Genomic DNA, 24191 nt, shown 5'->3' on the forward strand with positions numbered 1-24191 from the left:
CCAGGAGATCACACTTTCTTTCTCATCATGATGTTCTGGTAGTAATAGAGTAGACAAAGTCTAAGATGTAGCTAAACTGAGCCTGAGCCTGAGGGGGATACAAAGAATTTCCCTCTTTTTGACTACAAGTGAGTTGTAGTCATGGCACCTTCCTTCATATTAGAAAATGCACTAGGTGAATTATCTCACTGCCACTTTGCAGGAGGTTCAGTTTCCCCTAAGGAGAAGGGTTAAAGGGTGTGACCACCAGTTTGCTTTCTAGGCTGTTGTTTCTCCCACTCCTTCCCATACTGGGAATTCATTGCTTCTTTCAGGCACTCAACTACTTGTTCTGACTCCTAGTCAGGAATACTATTCTTTTGCTAGTCTCTTGCAATTGATTTAGAATAGGCCCAGGCTCTGCTCATGCCAAGAGGTAGATGCAAGAAGGTGACAAGAAGCTCAGATTTGTACCAAAGATCAATCATATAGCAATAAAATTTAACTGAAATTAGTAGTTGAATAATTTAGGGTTTGTAGCCACTAATTTTAGGTATTTATTTGTAACACAGATCTAGAATCATGGATTAGGAAGAGAATTGTGAAATAGATTCAATATAAGATGCAAAAGGCACCCCATAGACATAACAGAAGCTGAGAGTGTGAAGGAACTATTGGTACAGGTCCATCTAATATCTTAGAGTGTCCTTGGATAGCAGGCTGTTAGAATATCTAAAGGAGAAGGACTTCCCAGGCACGAGTGGTTCACACCTGTAATCCTAGCTACTCAGGAGGGTGAGATCTGAGCATTGTGATTCAAAGTCAGCCCAGGCAGAAAAAACTGCTGGAATCTTACCTCCAATAAACAATTCAGAAAAAGCCAGAAGTAGTGCTGTGCAAAAAGAGGCTCAGGGATAGTGCCCAGGCCCTGAGTTTAGGCTCCAGGAGCTGCAAAACAACAACAATGATCATAAAATAAAAGAAGGATTTAAAGATTTGTTATGGAATGAGGCTTATGTGTAATTGCTTAGGGAACCTAGGAGGAGACAATTTGGAACACAGTGATAAATACTCATTACCAATAAAGGATCCAAGGCAAATGCCAAATTCCTCTACTCAAAAACGTCCAAACTTATCTTTTCTTGTAATTGAGGAGAGGCTTCTTTTACAGGATTTCTTCTTATATAGGTAAAAGTCAGTTAATGAACCTCATCAGACTTTCCTGTCAAGATGTAATGCAGCTAACTCTATGGAACCTAATCAGGGCTAGGAAAGTACTGACATTTATACATTTGTCATAATTTTCCTTATAAATATATAACACTGTCAGGTCTAATGACAGACTTCCTATTTTAGAGTTGGAACATGCAACATATTGAAGGAAATACACATGGATCTCTCAGAGCAATTTCTCTACCACAGAACCATTTCAGATTTCATCCTCATTACCCAAAGAGCAACACATGAAAGCGATGCCCATGGAGGTGGTTGTCTGGATTTTGAAGACTGTGATCTGCACATATATATTTATGAAAATATTATGTTTTTATACTAATGAATGTGTAAAATAGTATAGTAACAGATAAAGAATTGAACACCAAAGTGCACACACACACACTCAAATATAAGAATTTCTCTATATCCTTCCTATTTACCTATACAGACAGTACATGACTTTTTCTTGAATTGTCCTGCAAGTTCTTTATCTGACTCTGGTAGCTTCACATTCTCTGATCTCAAATTAGCCAGATGATATGTGTTCAACAACATTGCCTGGTACAGGCAAAAGTATCCACCTGACAGCCAGAGGAACTTGGATTTCAGAAATGCCATGAATAAATGTGAGGCATACCAGTAGTTTTGAAATTGAATAGATTACATATTTATTAGAAAGGCTGGAAGAAAACACTTCAGTGTAGGATGAAAGACTTGAAGAAAACTACAATTTAAATTATATATATAGCCAGCACCAGTGGCTCATGTCTGAAATCATGACTACTCAGGATGCTGAATCTAAGAGTCACAGTTCAAAGCCAGCCCAGGCAGAAATGTCCCCATGAGATTTTTATCTCCAAATAAACACTCAATAACTGAAAAGGGTACTGTGGCTCAAAGTTGTAGAGATCTAGGGGTGGGATGTAGCTCTGTTGCAAAACACTTGCTAGCAAGTGCAATGTCCTGGGTTTGATCTCCAGTACCAAAAAGAAAAGAAAAAATACAGTTAAAGCTGGGTGCTGGTGGCTCACACCTGTAATCCTAGCTAATAAGGAGTCTGAGATCTGAGGATAGTGGTTCAAAGCCAGCCTGGGCAGCAAATCAGTGAGACTCTTACCTCCAATAAACCAGCAGAGAACTGGAAGTGGCACTGTGGCTCAAGTGGTAGAGTGCTAGCCTTGAGCTCAAGAGCTGAGGGATAGTGTCCAGGCCCAGAGTTCAAGCCCTATGACCAACAAAGAAAATACAGTTAAAAAAAGTTGTAGAGAGCTAGCCTTGAGCAAAGAGCTCAGGCATAGTGCCCAAGCCCCAAGTTAAAGCTCCACAACCAACAATAAATAAAAATAATTAATAAATAAATTACATATAGTTTATTACAAACTCTGTACAGGGAAAATAGGATAGGACAAGTGGCAACAAATGACTACAAGTTACAAAGTACCATGCCATTTTCTCACTCTGAGAAGATGAATGATTTATACCAAATTTCAAAACATACTGTAAGTTATACACAGGAAATGAAATAACCATGCATTTTACAGACAGTATTTTCAAATCAGTATCTTTTCATTTACACTAAAACACACTGCTTTCAAAATTGATTTGTTTTTGTTATTCCAACTCACTTACCAAGGAAGGAAAGGAAATGGAAATGGAAACATTCAAAACCAAAGAACCTCTGAATATACCAAGGCTCATGCCTGCTTGCTATTATTTCTTTGCTAGGAAATATAACAGGATGATATAGTCTACAGGTAAAGTAGAAGAACAAACTCTCCACTGAGGCTGCAGAATGACTGATGAGGATGGGTCATACAACCTTATCTAGGAAGTTTCACAAAGAGTTTGCTGTGGTAGGTTGAGTCTAGTAGATAAGTGTAGCCAATCTTAGAGAGGAAATTCATTGTAAAAGGCCATATAGAGATGAGGAGGATAACTTGAAGGTGAATATGTGATTAGAGGGCCTTGCTTTCTTGAAGATAGACGTTTATCGAGTAAACTGTTGAAAATGAGACAGTTAAGGAAGGGATGCTTATTTTTTTTTAGGTCCAGGAATTAGAAATATTATAACATTATCTTTGAAAATTGATAGTAAAGTAAGTGTATTTACAATTTCTATTGCAACATATAGTTTTACCCAATAAATGGTTGTTTATTCTGAATGGGTTTAGAAATGAAACACCATAATATATTTGAACTCACAAAAATAATGACACACAACTTGCCATGCATGGAATTAAAAAATATGTAACAAGACTTATGTCTGAATTCCCAGCTGCTCGGGAGGCTGAGGTCTGAGGATAGCTGTTTGAAGCCAGCCCAGACAGAAAAAAAATGTGAGTCTCATACTACCAATTAGCCTCCAAAAAAAAAATAGTAGGAGATTGATGTGTGGATCAAGTGGTAGAGTACAAGACCTGAGCAATACGGCTCGGGGACAGCAACTGGGTCCTAGTTCAACCCTCAGTACTCATACAAAACAATAAATTATGTGACTAAGGCATGTGGTGCATATTAGAGTTCTCATTCCTTATGCCCTTCATAGTTTATATAACACAAAATTCAGTTTTGTACATGTATTAATTATAGTTACTATAGTAGTATCAATTATTATAAATATATTATATATATTACTTATACATTATATAACATTGATGATATTATAATATATTCCTACATTATTCATAGTAATTATAGTAATATCAGTAAAATCGTATATGTTTTAGAAAAGGGAATAAATTTTCTTTGGTATAACGAGGAAGTAACAGTCACAAAAATTATTCCTCTTGGATTTTATATATATATATATATATATATATATGTATATATATATATAATTATTTCTTTTGCATTCAAGATACTGAATGATAAAAGCAAGTTTTCATATGCACTGGTGTGTCATTGGCATGGGATTGTTCTCCTAAAGTCTTTACTCCAGGCAGAATAAACAGTGGAAGCTTGAATGATTGCCATTCAGGAATTTCTTTAGAAAATGAACCAATCTTGTTTTGATTATTAACAAATTTGTACCCAATACCCTTTTCATTTATAAAATATTTTCATTCTATAGCAATTTTATTGCCATTATAACTATAATTAGAAAGATAATGTGGATTCATCTGCTCCATATCTCTTAAAAGGTAATGTGACATTCACAGAATATCCAGATAAGCATGATGGAAAACTGGACTTGAATTCTAGGTCTGCAACTGGTCAGTCTTAGGTAATTGGGAAATTTGGTTGGCATTGCCTGCCTAGTTCTTTAGATAGATAGATAGATAGATAGATAGATAGATAGATAGATAGATAGATAGATAGATATAGATATAATGTAGTATTGAATAAAAAGCACAGAATCTTTTCTCAAGTATGTATATTTACATTTTGAAAAGGTAATTTAAAAAGTGTAGCCATTATTGTGTATTTCTTTGAAAAAACGAGTGCATTTCAGGAGTATTTTCACTTCAGCTTCTATAAGAAGATGGGAAATTGTATCTTTTGTATGTTTGCCATGTGGTATTACATGTGTTTTCAAAAATACATACACATTTTAAATAATGGTATTTATTTCATAGGTCACAAACTGAATAATTGGAGTGGATGACCCTAATGTCTTATTTCAGTTGCCTGAATCAGACCGAAAAGAGTCTAAATTTCCTAGTTATGAACATTTCTTCATGCAAACTTAACAACATAGAATGGATTATGAAGGTATAGCCTTCACATACCTCTAAAGCTTTTATATATCTTAGAGTAATATGCACCTACACTAGTCAGCACTCATGAAACACTGATATATTATAATTGTGTTCATATCAGAAATATACTTTAGCTTAAAGTAAAATGAGATGGGTTGTATACTCAACCAAAGAGCAATGATCACCCACTGCAATTTTTCTCAGTGGGTAAACTCTCCCATGTATTTTACTGACTTAACTTCTATTTTGTGCTTTACCATTATTGGAGAGGTCCCATTGTGTCTACATAACAATGCTGTAACAGCCTGAGCTGCCTTTCAGTTGTACCTCCATTGTTGTGATCATGGTCAACTCTGCAGCTGTGAGCACATATTTAGTGGACACTTGATCTTGTCAAGCCCTGATTTAAAATCCAGCTTTCGCTTCTCATTGTCACAGTGTTAAAGATATCACTCCTCTAGATTTATTTTTTATCTTCTTGTATTTTAGACACTGCCTTAGATGTTAGATTTTGAAGTAGAATTTTTGTACATTTTTATTGTAAAAATACTGTCCAGAGGGGTTACAATTAAATGAACAAGGTAATGAGTACATTTCCTATCGAGCATTGTTGCCTCCTCCTTTGTTTTTCCCCTACCATCTCTTCCCTCTCACCTCCACAACTACTCCCTCCTCCCTGCCAGTTTTAAAGTTCATTTTCAATGTAGTGTCTACATTTCATTGTTACAATGGGTCTACCTGTATCCCTATTTAAGCATTTATTTAACATCATCTTATATGGTCATATGTACATAGCTTTTGACCTTTTTGCTTGTCCTAGAAAGAATTAGAAATTTTACTTTGCATTTGATCTGTTGAGGTGTTAGTGATGCCTGATGAACTGCATATATAATAATGTTAATAATGCGATGTTCTGGCATATATTTGTTTAATTTTTACAATTGAGGATGTAAATACACATCACTTACAAAACTGTTTTCATGCACTTTGGTAATACTTTATTGTGAACTTTCTAAATGCCAGGCATGGCAGCACATATTCAAAATCCCATCACTTCTGTAGCTGAGACAAGGCTGGAAAGTTCCAAGCCACCAGGACTATATAGCAAAAAGAGCAAAAGAACCTTCCAAAGGTTTTATTACATACTTTTTACACTTAGCCATTATGACCACCATAATGGAACTCCACTTCTTCACTAATGATTCACAGGATTACTGCTGATGATTGGTATCTTGCCAGGTGCTCATATATGTTTGTGTATCTTCTTTGATAAAGTGTGTTTCCACAGTTTGTATTGAGGAGTTCAGAATATCAGGTCGGTCCATAACCACAACTCTGGAACATCACAGATGATGGGATACCTTGCCAAAGAACTGAGAAATCACAGAGAGGAATAGGAAAGTGGGACACCAGGGGACCCAAAGGCTCACCACCAGTTTTTGGTGGTCCTGCTTAACAAACTTTTTATCCAGTTTAATATAGGGGTGTGGCTAAAGGTATTTGCACAAACTAGGTCATCAATCTATCTTGTGGTTACAACCACTAACAAGAGGTATACTTTGTATACATAGTGACAATTAACTCTCTTACTGTTAGGGAGCAGAAGGGAGGAATACATACTTTAGCCATAAAATATCTCATCTCATCTCCAAGATCTTACTATTTTAGTATCCTAACAGCTGTATTTTAAACACACTTAAGGTAGTAACTTATAGCTCTATCTTGCCTTGACGATTTGACCTTTCCAGGGTACATGTCTCAGCCTTTTGAGTCTTGTTTAAGATGGCTTTCTAATCTTTTATCTCTTTCCAGATCTCACAGCTCAGCTCTAGAATCCCTCACAAGTACTCTTACAGTTGTATATTTTTGGAAAGGATTTTTTTCTAGGATAGGCTTCACTTTTTAAACTCTTAAGATTCCTTTTCTCTCCCTGTTCCTGTATCTCCCCCTTTGTGTGTGTGTTTGTGTGTAGGTTGTGAGTGTGTGTGGGGGGTGTAGTAATGAGATTTGACTTTGAGCCCTTGAACCCTTGGTGTTTACACTCATGCCTGATGCTTTACCATGTGAGCCAATGTTCCACTAGGCCTTTGACTGATCAATGGAACATCAATGTCTCATGGATTTGGCTACCCCAGCAAGCTGTGAGCCATGATCCTCCAATCTCAACCTCCTGGCCTTTTAGGAATAGGGATGAGCCACTGGCATCCAGATCTATTGCCAAGTGATTTTTGGTTTTGTATTGCTGTTGTTGTGTTCATCCAAAATCTGTAAGGAAAATAAATCATTTATCATCAGGACTATTCACATAAAATGTGCAGTGTTGAAAGATTAATTATGTTTGACATCCTGTATGATTTTTATCAGTTTACAGATACAGTATGTAATTTGAATTTTTGAATTCTATTGTTGGAAACAGTTGAGTCACATATATAATTTGATTGTTCTTGATTTGGTTTTATAATGTGTTATTTCAGAACAGAGTGTATTAAGGCTTAATTTTGCACTACTGAAACAAGACTTTTATGATTATTCAATGTCTTGTAAATTATAAGTTAATCATTTCTTGGCATCATGTGAGTGCCCGGTAGTTTCCTGTAGTCTTTCCAAGTGTTTTAGGACACAATGCCAGACACTTTTCTGAAAACATTTGAATTTACTGTTCTGACAAATATGTAAGATTGTACTTTATAATTCTCCTGGGATTTTCACTGTACTTCTCTGTACTCTCCAGTGATAAATTCATGTGACAGTTATGTTGATATTCTCCCGTGTTACATTCATCATTGCAACTTGGGAACTACTAGTATGCACTCCTGTACTTCAGTCCATTCACGCCTTGGCCTGCACCACTCTCACAGCAGAGAGCCATAGATTGGGAATATTTTCTTCGCTGTTTATCTTGGACATCTGTCTTTACTTTCTAGCAATGTATTAATTTAATTCACTCTCTAAAGTCTAAGAATGCCTTGAAAATGATTACTGTATTTCCATGGGTTTTTTCTTGTTATTTGGCTTCAGGGAAGAACTTAGGTCAAGCAGATTGCAAACAAGCCTCAATAAATGTTATTCATTAGATAATGTTAACTTCATGGTCTGACTGCCTCCTTCCTTTTCATTGTTTATTTTTCAATGTAGCCGTTTCTTGTAGAAAATATTTCTGTGCCTACTTAATATTAATTCCTACTGTAAGCAGTAATTAATTTTATTCCAACATCAATTCACAGTACCCTGTGAGTTTCTTCAGGATATTGTTTTAGGGTACTTCACATTCTTGGCTATCTTTTAACCATCAATGCATCCAATGATAAAGGCATATTGCGTAAATCATCATTTTGATCACTGAAAAGGAAACCATACTGCAATCTCAGTATATGGCAAACAATTTTCTGGTTTAAAGTTATTTTAGATTAAAATTGATGCTGCAAGAATGAACATTCTGTGTATAATTTAATATATTTTCCTATTTATTTTGTTTTAGTATAGGTTCCAATATAGAAGTATAAAGTTAAAGCATTGCTATTGCTTAGTTTAGATTAATATTTCCAAAAAGTTCAAGAAAATTTTCTATTTATTCACAATTTTCAGTCAACAGAGTGTCCATTATGACCAACGGAGAGAGTTTAAAATTGTTGTGTTCCTTAAAGTAGTTGCTGGGTAATCAAATCCAGTGCTTCATGTGTCAGTCTACTGTGTGCCTATGAGCCTGACGTGGCCTGTTGTTTTATTCTCACTCAATTAGAATAAAGAAAAATTTCAGTAGGAAGAAATCATTATTTGGTTAGTTTATCCAATATCTCTCTCACATATACAGAAATATAATTAATTCTACACTGGCTGAAAATGGTATTCTTGCATTATTTTTATTAGTAGTTGCTGTTGTTTTTATAGCCTCTCCCTTCCCACTCGAAGTCCTGCCTCTATCCTATCCCCTCTCACAAGTTCAACTTGACCCACTTCCAGTCAGCCCCTCTTTCGAAACCCTGTCCTGCTGCACCTGAAATCCCACCCCCAATTAACCTACACCCTAGTAGCCCTGCTATAAACTTTCAAAGCCCTGTTTGCAACCAGCCTCCTTCCTCAAGTCCCTGCTCTGCTACTTGGAAATCCCTCTTCCACTCCATCTACTCTCTTCTCTGCCCCAAAGAAACATATCGCCTCCCTCAATACCCAACTTGTTCCACCCAGACCCTCACCTCCATCCAGCTCCTCCCTTGAATCCCCACCCTTATCTCTGGATGCCCTGCCCCTAACTAACCTAGTCCCTCCAACCCCACCCTTCCCTTTCACCCTACTCTCAACCAGCCTTCTCCCTCAAGCTCCTTAGAGGCTCCAGGGAACATTTCTCCCCTTTGCCCTTCCCCCACCCCATAACTAGTCTACTCCTACAGCCCAGACAACCCATTCAAAGCCCTTCCCTGAACTACACTCCTCCCATGAAGCCCTGTCCTGCTACATCACAATCCATCCGCCACCCTATATTTGCCCTTGAAGCCCTGCCTTGTTTCACTGGAAGCTACTGGCACAGCCCACCTCATCCTTGGAAAGCACTTCACCAGGTACTTCCCTACCTCCCCATCTTAAGTCCTGCCCTTCTCCCCCAATAATCCAACCCTCAGCTGAGCTCCTCATCCAACCCCTAGTTGGGGTTCTCTGTGGAATCCACACTCCACTCCACAGGATACCCTGCATATAATTATCCTAAACCCTTGTAGCCCTACCACCTTCTGAAAGCCCCACCTCCAACTAGCCTCATGGCTCCAAGCCCTGCCCTTCTCCACCAGAAAATCCCACCATCCTTGCTCGTTCTGGAAGGCCACATTGTTCCACTGGAAACCATTCCACCAGTTGGCCTCCTTCTGGAATGCTTACCAGGCTTGACTGGAAGCACCTGTCCATCCCTATTCTCTTCTTTGAAGGTTTGCCTTGCCCTACTGGAAACCCTGCCCACAGTAGGCTTGCTCCTTAGATATCCTGCCTCCTAACACTGAAGTCCCCAATCAATCTTACTCCATCTCTCCAAGTCTTGGCTGGCTTCACCGAAAACCCCACCCTAACTAGTCCTTTGGATCCTCAAAGCCCTGTCCTGACAAGGCTCATTCGTCCATTGCTGCCCCCTCCTGCTCTGCCAGAAATCCTTCCATCTTACCACATGCCAAAAAGTATGGGGTTTTCCACCCCAGAAATGCTGTCCTTTACTAGCCCACTCCTTCATAACACTGCCTTCCCTCTCAAAGCCACACCCCTCAATAAACCTCTCCCCATCAGCCCAGCCTTCCTCCACCAGAAAGCCTGCCTTCCACCAGCCTCTTCCCTCAAATTTCCCACCCTGCTCCACGGGAAATCCCATTCTACCTAACCCATGGAGGCCCACAGCGCTCCACCAGTAACCCCTCCTCTAAGTAAACTCTTTGAGAGCTTGAGGGGCCGGGAAGTCCTGCCCCATGCTGATTCCATCTTCATGCATGCCAGGCCACTTGGGGAAGAGGGGTCAAAGGGTGGCTTGGGGGACAGGCCACCAGATATAGCAAGAGGGGTTTCTGGGGAGGGGATGGAAAGAAGGAGATGCCGCAAGAGACACATGACAAGAGACATGGCTCCTGGAGCAGAGCAGTGCCCGGCTCTCCTCAGGCTTGATGGCCTGAGGAAGCTGGATCAAGGAGAGGTCTGGGAAATCCCAGGCTGTCAGAGAAGGCTGGAGAAGTCTGGGCAGGCAGGGAGACCTGGGGAAGCCCTAGCCAGCTGAGAGGACTGCACAGAGCTGAGAGGACTGTGAGGAGCAGGGAGGCCTGCAGAGAGCTGAGAGTCCTGTGAAATGCGGAGAGGACTACAGAGAGCACAGAGGCTTGTGAAGAGGTGGAGAGGCAGAGAGGCTTGCAAAGAGGCCAATGGAGAGTGGAGAGGCAAGGCTTGCAAGGAGGAGGAAAAAGGAAAACAACTTGCCCCCTGGAGGTTGCAGTTGCTCCTAATTCTAGTAACCTAGGACAGGGTTGCAGACACATTAGTAAAACACCTTTGACATCTTTAACTGTGCTTATGTGTATTTTCTCGCTCACAGGTCATTACATCTCCTCGCTTGCAGCCCCATTCTTCTCTTAGGACTGCAAACAACATCTTCCCCGGTAACCCTGCCATTTTCTACTGAACATGGGGCTATCTCTGAGCCTCCTTCCTAAAGCCTTGTCCTGTTCCACTGGAAACCCCACCCCTACAAATCCAATACTTCCTACCCCCTCCCAAATGTCTCAAAGCCCTACCCAGACTGGCCTCCATTCTCAAAACCCTGCCCTGCTCCACCACAGAGGCTGTGGCAAAGCAAGCTCCTTCCTGGGAAACTCGAGAGGTTGACTGGAAACCCCAAACCACCTCAAACACGAAGGTCTTATCTAGTAACTGTTTTATTCCAAATGTGATTTTAAGTTGGTATACAATTCATATTACTCAACACGATAAAACAGTTTTACAAAAAGGGAACATCCAAGTGTGATAGCTATTAGATGCCTTAGCCTAGTTTGGGGTTATGGTACCAGACAGATCCATATTGTGTGAAGGAATTACCTTTTATTGTAAAGCTTTCTTTGCAAGTATTATTAATGTTTCATAAGTGATCATTTTATTTCTAGAAAATTTATGCACATTTGTGCCCATTAACTTTAAGAATATTAGTTATTTTGGTTGAGGAAAGAGTATTAGTGTACAAAATCTGACTTTCAACTCATCTGTCTAATGAATAATTTCAGAGTTCCTTTCAGAGTTCCTGGAGTTTTAATAACAGAACTTCTCTAAATTCCAGAATGAACTTTCAGATTCTTCCTTCCACTAAGGTTCCCTTTGGGAAAAAATGAATTGGGATTATACAGGTAAAATGTTAGAAATAAAAATGTATAATTATATAATTATATAGTTATATAATAACAGGTGAAGAACCACCCAATGTGCCTTTTATTTTCTAACAAAAGGAACTTAAGGATATTTAACTATAGACTTTCTGAAGGCTAGAAGACAAAAATATACGATATGACCTGTGTATTTCTGAAAACAAAACCAAAATAAGGAAAGACAATAATGAAGCAGAAGGGAATCAGGAACTTTGTATGTGTGATATATAACTGGAGATTGTAAGAAATACAATGAATCAGGTAAAAATACCTTTGGTCAAAATGTCTGTTTCATTGTAAATCTTACTTTTGTTAACCTCTGACTGAATATTTGTTTCAGCAGTGATATGCCCAGGAGCTGTGTGGTTAGGCAGTTTCATCATTGCAAGATCATCAGAATGACTGTCTCCCACACACTTTACCATACCTCCTAGATATGCAATCCTGTTGGTCCAACACTTTAAGCCAGACCTGTGTTTTATCAAAGTTCTGTATATGTATGTTATTGGTTTATTTAGGCTTTATTTTTATTTATTTAGATGTCTTCTGGTCCAGGAGGAGGCATCAATAACAGTTCGTTGGTGGTGAACACATGTATGTATCCTTGGCTGAAATCTGCTCTTGTTTTATCTAGGCTGCTCCTAGAAATAAATGATGACAATTATATCTAACATGGTATAGTGTCACTATTAACATCTATCACATGCTGACTATATGTTTTTTATATTTCTTTTTACCACTCTCTTTCTCTTTCTCCCTTCTTCCTTCCTTTCTTCCCTCCTTCCTTCTTTCCTTTGTTCCTATCCTCCTTCCCTCCTTCCTTATCTCCATTCCTTCCTTCCTTCCTTCCTTCTTCCTTTCTTTCTTTTCCTTCCTTCCTTCTTTCCTTTCTTTCTTTCTTTCTTTCTTTCTTTCTTTCTTTCTTTCTTTCTTTCTTTCTTTCTTTCTCTCTTTCTCTTTCTCTCTTTCTCTCTTTCTTTTTTTTTCTTTCTTTCTTTCTTTCTCTTTTAATTTTAATTTAGATATTTTGTTTGTTAGACAGGCATTCTACAAATAAGGACACATCAACAATCTTTTTCATTTACTAACTTTGCTCATACATTATCAGTTTTGTTGATGGCAAAACAGAGACTAGGCTAAGCTCATTCTTACCTTGGTCAGCCAAGTAGCTGGGATCACAAATGCATTCCAACCTGCCTGGCTTTAGGGAGATATGGAAATCTTATTACCTCCCTTCCCAGACTGATTCTGAATTGTGATCCTCTCAAATTCTACTTCTTCAGTTAATGATGTGACCTTCAATAGCCTGCCCTCTCTATAGGTGATCCAAATGAATGATTAAAGCAATAATAGTCTCTTTTTGCCAGTCTTGGGGCTTGAACTCTGGGTCTAGTCAATGTCTCTAGGCTGTTTTGGCTTGACACTTGATCCACAGTGACACTTCAGGTATTTTTCTGTGATTAATTTTGGAGATAAGAGTCACACAGACTTTCCTGCCCATGCTGGCTTTGAACCATGATCCTGGCATCTCTGCACCCCAAGTAACTCGGATTACAGGTGCAAACCACAGTTGCATGCCTGCAATTTGAGTTTAATCACTGGCATAAATAATAAAATAGTTTTTATGTTAAAATATAGGGTAAGATTGAAAATATAATTACACTAGTCAGATATTTTAGAAAGTATTTTTGTTTCACATTAGTAACTCATCTTTACCCCAATTAAGGGATTATTTTTCTGTTTGTCATCTTGTATGTCATTTGGAAAATTAAACTTCATGTATTCCAAGTGGGATAAAGGATTATGAATGGCCTTATGTACCAGCTCACATCTATGATCACTATCAGAAATCAGAGATCAAGAGTATCACACTTTGGACATAATCTGGACAAAAGTTTACAAGTCCCAATCTGCACAAATCAGTGAAGCATGGTGACTCATGCCATTAATCTCAGCAACACAAGAGGCATAGGTAGGACTATCATGGTCCATGCATTGTCCACACAACAAAGAGATTTTAAGATAACCTAAAAGCACAAAAGGCAAGAGGTACCAAAAGATTAGAGTTATAAACAATAAATACATGTAAAATTAAATGCATATTTAAAATCATTAAGTTTAATTGGAAATTTGATTTCATACCTATTTCTTCACATTTTTGTTATTTATGGGGCTGAATTCTGGGCCTAGGTGCTATCCCCCAGCTCTTCAGCTCAAGGCACCTGCTCTACCTCTTGAGCCACAGCACCACTTTCTTTTTTTTCTGCTTATGTGGTGCTAAGGAATCGAACCCAGGGCTTCATGCATGCAAGGCAAGTACTCCACCACTGAACCACCTTCCCAGCCCCTATTTCTACACCTTTTATGTTTTCATTAGTTTGCCTTTCTGCTCTTGATTTCACTTCCACATATGATTACTCGATTCCTGGTGTTTATTTTATTGGACTATAAGTTTTTCTAATAAATTATATCATTTAATTTCTAATATGAATCTATCATATTTCACTTCTTAAAATTATGTACACCAAGTTTACCCAATTGTCTATTGTCTATTTATAGATTAATGCTGTCTTCCTCAGGTGAAAGAAAACATACATTCTTAGTTTCTCTTGGCTTAATCTAGTTTTCACCAGGTCCTACCATTTCCTTAAAATGATGCAATATCATCCTTTCTAATAGATAAGTAAAATTCCATTGTGTATATATTCCACCTTATCCTGGTTTATTTTTCAATTGAGTGAAAATGTCTAAATGTCATTTCTTGTATTTGGTGTGATCCATCTCTCAATGTAGCATTTAAATTTGCATAACTTTTGTCTTTTTGTGTTTCCATGTGTTTTATGTTTTGCTTTTGATTTTTATTCTTTATGCCATTTCTGGCATTTGCATTAAGGGACTTGCACTCTCCTTTGACATTTTGCACTCAAAGCTGGCATTCTACTACTTGAGCCACAGTTCCGTTTCTGGATTATTGCTGGTTAAGTGGAGATGAGAGTCTTATGAACTTTCTGTCCAGCCTTGCTTCACACATCAGTTCTCAGATATGCACATTCAGAATATCTAAGACTATACACAAATGTCAGCCTCACCAGGGAGATTCTCTGTGTTTTACGTTATTCCTGTTATTTTACTGATATTAAGTAAATGGCAGCAACTTTTTTATCATTTCCCTAATATTGTGCATGCAATCTATTCTGTAACAAAAAGTGCCTTTATTCATTCCTTGGCCTGATGGCTTACATTTTTATATATGTCATTATATAAATCATTAGTTCAATATGATACATAAATCTGCTTTTTTTTATTTCTGTCAGTTGTGGAGCCTGAACTCTGGGCCTGTGCACTATCCCTGATCTCTTCAGCAAAAGGCTAGCACTCTACCACTTGAGTCACAGCACCACTTCTGGCTTTTTCTGCTTATGTGGTGGTAAGGAATCGAACTCATGGCCTCATGCATGCAAGGCAAGCATTCTACCACTGAGCCACCTTCCCAGCCCCTACCTACCTACTTTGCATCGGTGGCTCAGGTCTGTATTACTAGCTACTCAAGAAGCTGAGATCTGAGGATCACAGTTCCAAGCCAGCCCAGTCAGGAAAGTCCATGAGGCTCTTATCTCCAATAAACCACTCAGAAAACCAGAAGTGGCCCAGTTGCTCAAGTGGTAGAGTGCTAACCTTGAGCTGAAAAGCTGAAGGACAGTGTTCAGGCCCAGAGTTTAAGCCCCATGACTGACAAAAAAGTGGCCCACCATTGTAGAAAACTTTTCTAGAAGGACTTTTTTTTGGGGGGGGAGGTGCTAGTCCTAGAGCTTGAACTCAATGAACATAACATCTGGGCACTGTCTTGGAGCTGGTTTTGCTCAAAGTTACTAACCTACCACTTGAGCTACAGCTCTCTTTCCAGCTTTTTGGTGGTTAATTGGAGATAGGAATCTCATGGAATTTCCTGCTTGGACTGGCTTTGAATTGCAGTCCTCAAATCACAGCCTCCAAGGATTATAGGTGTAAGCCACCAGTGCCTGGCTTAGAAGGACTTCTTAAGAACTAAAAATAACATGAAGGCCTATGAACAGTGATTTCCTTTATTGGAATTCCAGGGTCTGAAAACCCCCAGACTTCTGCGTTCAGCTGTTTGTGAGTGCCCAGACCCCACACTGGTCACACATTAGTCAGACAGATGTGTGGAAAATGAGTCAAAGAAACTGGGCCTCCCTTTCCATAGCTCTTTTGAGATATAGTGGTCATTTTGCCTCTCTCATGAGAGTCTCATTAAGTCTGGTTCTTCAGATAGATAAGCCACTGTATAGAGAGCAAATTTCTTCTTAACTTTCATTTTATAGATGAGATTGCTACAAATTGGGAGGACCTCTATCACTACTACCTCATGTGTTCCCAGTGGGTAGTGGGTGCTATTCCTGGTCCCACTTTTAATTGACATGCTTTGTATATGAGGAAACTCCTATATAAATGTGGCTTTACTTGCTGGATTCTGGAGAAGCTTAGGAACAGGAAATTGTTTTGATTGTCATTCTGTACACAGGGTTTACTGTTCATCTGAAGACCTTGGAGAAGATGATCCTATTGGCTGGTTTGAGCTAGAAGAAGAGTGGGATGAAATAGATGTCCAACTGCAGCAGTGCCGAGTTGCCAAAGTAAGCATTAGTGAGCACAACCCTCGCATGTTCTACTCCTACCCTCTTCTTATTGTGTATACTCTGTGCTAATTGTAGGCCAGCCCTAAGTCAAAACAGAACCTCAGAGGTGGAATAATTCTCAAGGAGTCCCTTGAGAATGTAGTGGGAGAGACAGATATAATATGGCTGTGATAAAGGGATATTCAGGGGCAGTTGGAACCCACAGGAAGAAGATTTAAAACAGCCTTGAATGCACTAGGAAAGATGGTGTGGAGTAAAGGGCTAGAAGTTAAGCCATCATCCTTGACTTGATTGAGATGTGTGGAGGAGTTCATCTTAGGCTGAGAAGCAAGTACACAGGCATATGTGCAAGAGATGTGTTTGCCTGGCAGTGAAAGAGACTGTCAAAGAGCTATCTGGCCACTTAATTTTTTTTAACTTCAAGTATCAATCTGAGGCTGAGACTTCAATAAGAGAATTAAGAACTATCTTCAAGGCTTTTTATGCAGTAAAATACTAGATTTGGAAAAGCCGTTAACGAAGGAACTTTTAAATAAAAAGCAATTTGTACAAAAATTGGGCTTTTAAATAGTCACAGTGGTTCATGCCTACAATGTTAGAAACTTGGGAAGGCTGAGATTGGGAGGATCACAGATGAAGATCAGCCTAGGCAAAATAAAGTTGACAAGATTTCATCTTGAGCAATAAAAAGCATCCTATATATACATTTTTCTAATTTGGGAAGGCAAAGGGAAAAAAACAAAATCCTTAAATAGAGATACAGGTTGACCAATTGTAACAATGAAATATACAAGATGAACTTTACAACCCCATGCAGGGGAGTGGGTGAATGGTAGGGGAAAATCAAAGAAGGGGATAACAATTCGATAAGAATGGTAATCATTACTTTTCTCATGTTACTGTAACCCCTCTGTACAGTATCTTTATATTATATATATATATATATTTTTTTTTTAAAGACAGTATGTTGGAAATGAACTTTTAGACTTGGTCCGGGGAATTCAAGGGGCCAAGGGAAAGTGGGAGAAAAATGAGGGAGGGGGTAAAAATGTTCAACAAAAATGTACTCATTACCATATATATCTATATATCTGCAACCCCTCTGTATATTACCTTGCCAATAAAAGTAAATTAAAAAAAAATCTGGGCACCATAGTGCATACCTGTCATCCTAGCTGTGCGGGATTTGCAAATAAGTGAATTTTGGTATTAGCTAACTTGGGCAAAAGATGAGACTATAAAATATAAAAATTAGAAGAAAAAGATTGAGGTGTTTCTTTCTTTTTTTTTTTTTAATTTTTTTTTATTGTAAAGATTCTATACAGAGGGTTACAGTTACATGAGTGAGGTAATGAGTACACTTCCTCTTGAACATTGTTACCCCCTCCATTGTTTTCTCCCTACCATCCCCTCCCTCCCTCCCTTCCCCAAGGTTCTTTTTTTTTTTTTTTTTTTTTGATTGTGATTAAGTGATTACTTAATTTCCGGAAATTCACAGTATTGTGGAATAATGATGCTCATTTAAAGTCACATGTTCATTCTAACTTTCCTGGAGCAAATTGTCTATCACAGTCTGTAATATATAACGGTGTTCATATGTTATATACCATACACGTGATCAGCAGCATGGGGATATTTAGTAGTGGTTCAACCAGATGAGTGGGAGTTCTTTGTTTCTTAAGTCCTGTTAGTTTTGTCATATCACCTAACATTTTGGATTTATCATCCGCTTATCAGGGAGACCATGTACTGTTTGTCTCTTCGTTCTTGGCTTACCTCGCTCAACATGATTCCTTCTAGCTCCATCCATTTCCCTGCAAATGCCATTATTTTGTCATTTCTAATGGCTGCATAATATTCCATTGTGTATAGATACCACAATTTTTGGATCCATTCATCTGTGGTGGGGCATCTAGGTTGTTTCCATATCCTAGCTATTGTGAACAGTGCTGCAATAAACATGGAGGTACACGTGTCCTTGTATATTGGTTCCTGTCGTTCAGGGTAGATGCCTAGAAGTGGTATGACTGGGTCGTAAGGGAGGTCAATCTTTAGCTTTCTAAGGACCCTCCAGACTGCTTTCCAAAGTGGTTGTATGAGTGTACATTCCCACCAGCAGTGTAATAGCGTTCCTCGTTCTCCACATCCCCTCCAGCATTTGTCGTTGGCTGATTTGTGGATGTGGGACATTCTGACTGGGGTAAGGTGGTATCTCAGGGTTGTCTTTATTTGCATTTCCTTCACCACCAGGGATGATGAACATTTCCTCATGTGTTTCTTTGCCATTTTTATTTCTTCATTTGAGAAGTCCCTCTTTAGTTCCCTTGCCCATTTAGTAATTGGTTTGTTGGGTTTGGGAGGGATTAGTTTCTTGAGTTCCCTGTATATACAGGATGTTAACCCCTTGTCTGATATATTGCTGGTAAATATTTTTTCCCAATTAGTTGGTTGTCTTTCTAGCTTGGTTGCGATAGCTTTATCTGTGCAGAAGCTTTTTATTTTAAGGTAGTCCCATTTGTCGAGTCTCTCTCCAATTTGTTGTGACCCTGGGACTCTGTTCAGGAAGTTCCTTCCTGTGCCTATTAGTTCAAGTGTCTCTCCTACTCTGTCCTGCAGTAGTTTCAGAGATTCAGGTTTAATGTTAAGGTCTTTAATCCATTTTGAGTTGATGTTGGTGCATGGTGATAGGCTGGGGTCCACTTTTAGTTTTCTGCATGTGGCTGCCCAGTTTTCCCAGCACCAGCGGTTGAAGAGGCTGTGTTTCTTCCATTGTATGTCTTTGGCTCCTTTGTCGAATATCAGCTGGCTGTAGGCCTGTGGATTTATTTCTGGATCTTCTATTCTGTTCCATTGGTCTTCGGGTCTGTTTTTGTGCCAGTACCATGCTGTCTTTGTTATTATAGCTCTGTAGTAGAGTTTGAAGTTCGGCATGGATAGCCCTCCCATATTGTCTTTATCCCCTAGAATTGTTTTGGCTATTCTAGGTCTTTTGTTGTTCCATATGAATTTTTGGACTGTTTTCTGTATTTCAGTGATGTATGTCATTGGGATTTTAATAGGAATCGCGTTGAATTTGTATATTAGTTTTGGAAGTATTACCATCTTTACTATATTAAGTCGGCCTATCCAGGAGCATGGGAGGTCTTTCCATTTCCTAGTGTCTTCTGCAATTTCTTTCTTTAACTTTTTATAGTTCTCATTAAATAGTTCTTTTACATCTTTGGTTAGGTTAATTCCTAAATATTTTATTTTTCGGGAGGTTATTGTGAATGGGGTTGCTCCCTTTATTTCCCTCTCTTCCTGTACATTATCAGTGTATAGGAAGGCAACTGATTTTTGTGGGTTTATTTTGTATCCTGCTATTTTGCCGAAGTGATTTATGATTTCTAAGAGTTTGGGGATGGAGTTTTTGGGATCGTGGAGGTATAGTATCATATCGTCTGCAAAAAGGGATAGTTTAACTTCTTCTTTCCCTATGCGGATCCCTTTAATGTCTTTTTCTTGCCTTATTACCCTGGCTAAGGGTTCCAGGACTATATTGAAGAGGAGTGGAGACAGTGGGCATCCTTGCCTTGTTCCTGATTTTAGGAGAATTGGTTGTAGCTTTTCCCCATTAAGTATAATATTGGCTATTGGTCTGTCATAAATGGCTTTTATTGTTTTCAGAAATGTTCCTTCTATTCCTATTTTCTCCAGAGCTTTTAGCATGAATGAATGTTGAATTTTGTCAAACGCCTTTTCTGCATCTGTAGCGATAATCATGTGATTCTTGACCTTGGCTCTGTTGATATGTTGGATTACATTTATTGACTTACGTATGTTAAACCATCCCTGTGTCTCTGGGATGAAGCCTACCTGGTCATAGTGAATTAATTTTTTTATGTGTTTGTGGATTCTGTTAGCTAGAATCTTGTTAAGGATCTTTGCATCTGTGTTCATCAAGGAGATTGGCCTGTAATTCTCCTTTTTGGTTGGGTCTTTGCCTGGTTTGGGGATGAGTGTGATATTGGCTTCGTAGAATGAGTTTGGGATAGCTCCTGAGGTGTTTCTTTCTTGAGAAAAGAGCAAAGATAATTTATTGGAAAAAAAGAGACAGTATAAAATAAATGTCAACTGGGCAATCATATGCAAAAGATTAAAAAAAAAAAGAAAATCTAGACCCAGATCTTATATACTTTATAACTCATAGCTCAAATTGATTATGAACTAAATATGAAACCTAAATCTAAAACTTTAAAAACATTTTTGTTGTTATTATAAAGGTGGTGTACAGGTGGTGGTACTGTTTCATAAGATGGATAATAGTACATTTCTTCCTGGACAGTCCTTTGTTCTCTCATAGTTTTTCCCTTCTGTACCCACCCAAAAGCTGTATGTATAGTTCATTTTCAACATGGTTTCTACTGTGTACCACTGCTGCATTGGTTCACTCCATGTCTCTCCATATTCTTTCCCGATCGACAGACCTGTTGGAACCATCTCTTCACTGTGATGGTAATTATTTACTGAAAGTGTGGATTCTTTCTCTGAAGTCGATTACGATGAGATTTGTTACTTTTTATTTGTTCTGAATATTTCAATTTGAGTTTCCCAAATGTTTGTTGATAGATTTCTAAAACCTTTGTGCAAAATAGCTATCAAAGGACATGACCCTGTGCTCATTTCCAATCTGTATTGTATAAGCTTTTGTCTCACAAGTCACAGTTTAGTCTCCAGCTTTATGACTTGCCTACAAACAAATTATGAGAAAATTTTAAACAAATGCATAAGTAAAGTTGGCCAGGCGCTGGCGGCTCACTCCTGTAATCCTAGCTACTGAGGAGGTTGAGATCTGAGGATCGCAGTTCAAAGCCAGCCCAGGCAGGAAAGGCCATGAGACTTTTATCTCCAATAAACCACCACAAAACTGGAAGTGGCACGGTGGCTCAAGTGGTAGAGCACTAGCCTTTAGATGAAGAGCAGAGGGACAGTGCCCAGGCCCAGAGTTCAAGCCCCATGACAGACAAAAAAGAAAGAGGAGGAGGGCTGGGAAGGTGGCTCAGTGGTAGAGTGCTTTCCTTGCATGCATGAGGCCCTGGTTTCAATTCCTCAGCACCTCATAAGCAGAAAAAGCCAGAAGTGGCACTGTGGCTCAAGTGGCAGAATGCTAGTCTTGAGTTGAAGAGCTGAGGGACAGCACCCAGGCCGAGAGTTCAGGCCCCATGACCGCCAAAAAAAAATAGTTGATAGTTGTCTCACCCCCAAGTGTACTCATTACTTACCTTCAATGATGATAAGCTTATCTTGTTTCATCTATAATATACCTCACCTACTCTTCTTCCTCCTTCCCAGTATTATTTTAGAGAAAGTATATGACCATTTTATTCATCAATACTTCAAAATATACCTGTAAAACAATATTACTAAGTTTTGTTTCTCCAGTTTTTTTTTTATTGCTCAGTTTTTAGATACTGTCATGTTACTCAGACTAAGTACTGGAATAGAAGGGTGCTTTAAGTATTTACAAGTACTCTGTTAGCAAATGGAATATTGTCCCAATTCTTTGCATTCACCAGGTAGCTGATTAACTAATTTTTACTTCATCCTACACAAAAAAGTAGAGGGCACATGGCTTCTTGAATAACACTAGTGACTATTAATAGACCAACCCTGTGTCCTTTGTTTTTATCATCCCTTCAGAATGCTATGGTGAAGGTTTTGTTTTCCTTCTTATGCTAATGAATTGAACTTCACTAATATTTTACCTGACTAAGCCATTCTTTGTCCAGCATCCTTCTGTTCATGTGACCCACGCCCCTGTCTCCCTTACTGTCTCTGTCATGTTGGGTCTTCTTTTTTTTTTTTTTTTCTTTTGTTGGTTGTGGGTCCTGAACTCTGGGCCTAGGCACTGTCCCTCAGCTCTTCAGATCAAGGCTAGCGCTCTACCACTTGAGCCACATCCATTTCCAGCTTTTTCTGTGTATTGGTGCTGAGGAATTGAACCCAGGGCCTCATGCATACAAGGGAAGCACTCTACTCCCACTGAGCCACCTTCCCAGCCTTCATGTTGGGTCTTCTTGAACCTTCCATCAAATGCCTTGCACAGCATTAACTATTTGGTACATTTATTTTAAAACAGTAAGTTTCTTCAAAATTAACTGATTAACCCTGTCTGGAGGCCTGAATCCTATGTTTGTAAGCATAGTCTGTAAATCTACATTATAAAGGGAAATCTTTAACATTGTTTAAGCAACAGAAAGCTCACAAAAAAATTCTCTATCCCTGCCTTTGTCTCTTCCTCTGAAAGTGCATATCTTTTAGAAGTCAGCTTCTTCAACTATTGGGTCAAACCTTCCAGAAGGAAAACTTGCAGATATTACTTTTGGGCATAAACTAAACTTATCTGCCAGTTTTGTTTAAGTAGTAGGTTCTTCCCTCTCCTGATACTGGACAAGGGTTTAGTTCACTGCCACAAAGTGGTCTGCTGAATCTGCTCTCCTCATACTTGGGACAAGTATGTGATGTTATTTCATGGTACCATATGTCTGTGGAGTGTCATGAAGTAAATTTTCTAAATGTCCTTTTCTTGGCTTTCTAGAAGAATATCACTGAGAAAGATCATAAGCAGTCCCTGCAGCTCACATTCCATTCACTGTGCACATATTTTAGGTAAGTTTGATTCTCTTCGATTATTGAATAATTCTAACCTCTGTAGTTATTTTTCTTTAATTAGTCCTTCCTTCTGTGCTTTTGGAGTAGTGCTTCTCCTACCCAGAATTTAGAGAGATTCTCGAGTTCCTACTAGGCATGAGAATGACTAAAATAGTGATAGACTGATACTTTTCTCAAAACCTTAATCCAAGGCCCTTATAAGACAAGGTAGTATTGAACCCAGTGAAAACTTCTTCAGACCTTCAGTCTCTAATTAAATATCAAAGACAAAAACTAAAACCAAAAGAGTTTGGGGTCCTCAGTCTTCCATTACAACAACTGAAAATGCAGAGTAGTAATGTGTAGAAAGAAACATTCCAGGAAGAGAGTATATGGAGACTTACAGTCACATCAGAAAAGCAGATGGGACTGTAGAGTTCCTTAATGGAGGCACAGACTCTTGAAGGAGGGAGGGAACTGAGCATCTGCTTACAAGATGGACTATCTGGTCTGGATGACAGATTTAGGGCTATTTGTATAAAATGCTTTCAGAATCAGTTAACGAAGATGATGATAGGTCCTGGAGGTGTTGCATGAAGAACATTTGAAGATACAGGGATTGTTAGCCTGGATTGTTGAGTTACCAGTCATGATATCAGATATATTGAACACTGATATCAAGGTAATTTATGTGTCTGTGCTTTTGGAAGGATATATGGACAGACCGTGGCATAGTCCTAGTTGTAACTACCATTTCTCTTCCTGACCCAGACCCCTATTTCATAGAACTGATGCTGACATCTCTCTGTGTTCTTTATTTGAACCTGACCAGGAAAAGCCTCTTCCTACAAACAGGTGTGAGTTTGTGTCCTTTCAGTGATAAAGATCCAGGTGGCCTTCTACTACCTGAGAAAAGTGACCTTGCTGGCATGAACACTGGTGAAGTCCTAGCTGTCATGAATACCCTCCTTTGTGTGGCTGCTCAAGAGGTACATCCTGTTTTCTTCTCCATTCTTTACCTCATGCTTCTTTAAGAGTATTTGATAAGACAGTTACTGTAGGGTTTTTTTGGAGGGTGGGTGGGATTGATGGTACTGGGTTTGAAATCACTGCCTCATTCCTGCTAAGCAAGTGCTCTA

General features: G+C 38.8%; 1 protein-coding gene across 1 annotated transcript; it reads left to right on the forward strand.

Annotated features, from left to right (window-relative positions):
* Positions 1-3480: 3480 nt before the first annotated feature.
* Positions 3481-24086, forward strand: LOC138815571 (zinc finger ZZ-type and EF-hand domain-containing protein 1-like). The gene is made up of 5 exons (XM_070004988.1): positions 3481-3530; positions 12307-12361; positions 16308-16419; positions 23000-23070; positions 23885-24086. Coding segments are annotated over exons 2-5 (387 nt in total). The 5' UTR covers positions 3481-3530; positions 12307-12359.
* Positions 24087-24191: the final 105 nt, after the last annotated feature.

The sequence above is a fragment of the Dipodomys merriami genome, unplaced genomic scaffold, assembly GCF_024711535.1.
Source record: "Dipodomys merriami isolate MVZ:Mamm:240054 unplaced genomic scaffold, mDipMer1.0.p SCAF_650, whole genome shotgun sequence".
Lineage (NCBI taxonomy): Eukaryota > Metazoa > Chordata > Mammalia > Rodentia > Heteromyidae > Dipodomys > Dipodomys merriami.

Bases quoted from the DNA above. Each gene is read 5' to 3' on its own strand.
- LOC138815571 (XM_070004988.1), top strand. The intron at 16,420-22,999 runs GTAAGCATTAGT...TTGGCTTTCTAG, and splicing joins AGCAGTGCCGAGTTGCCAAA to AAGAATATCACTGAGAAAGA. The intron at 23,071-23,884 runs GTAAGTTTGATT...GAACCTGACCAG, and splicing joins TCACTGTGCACATATTTTAG to GAAAAGCCTCTTCCTACAAA.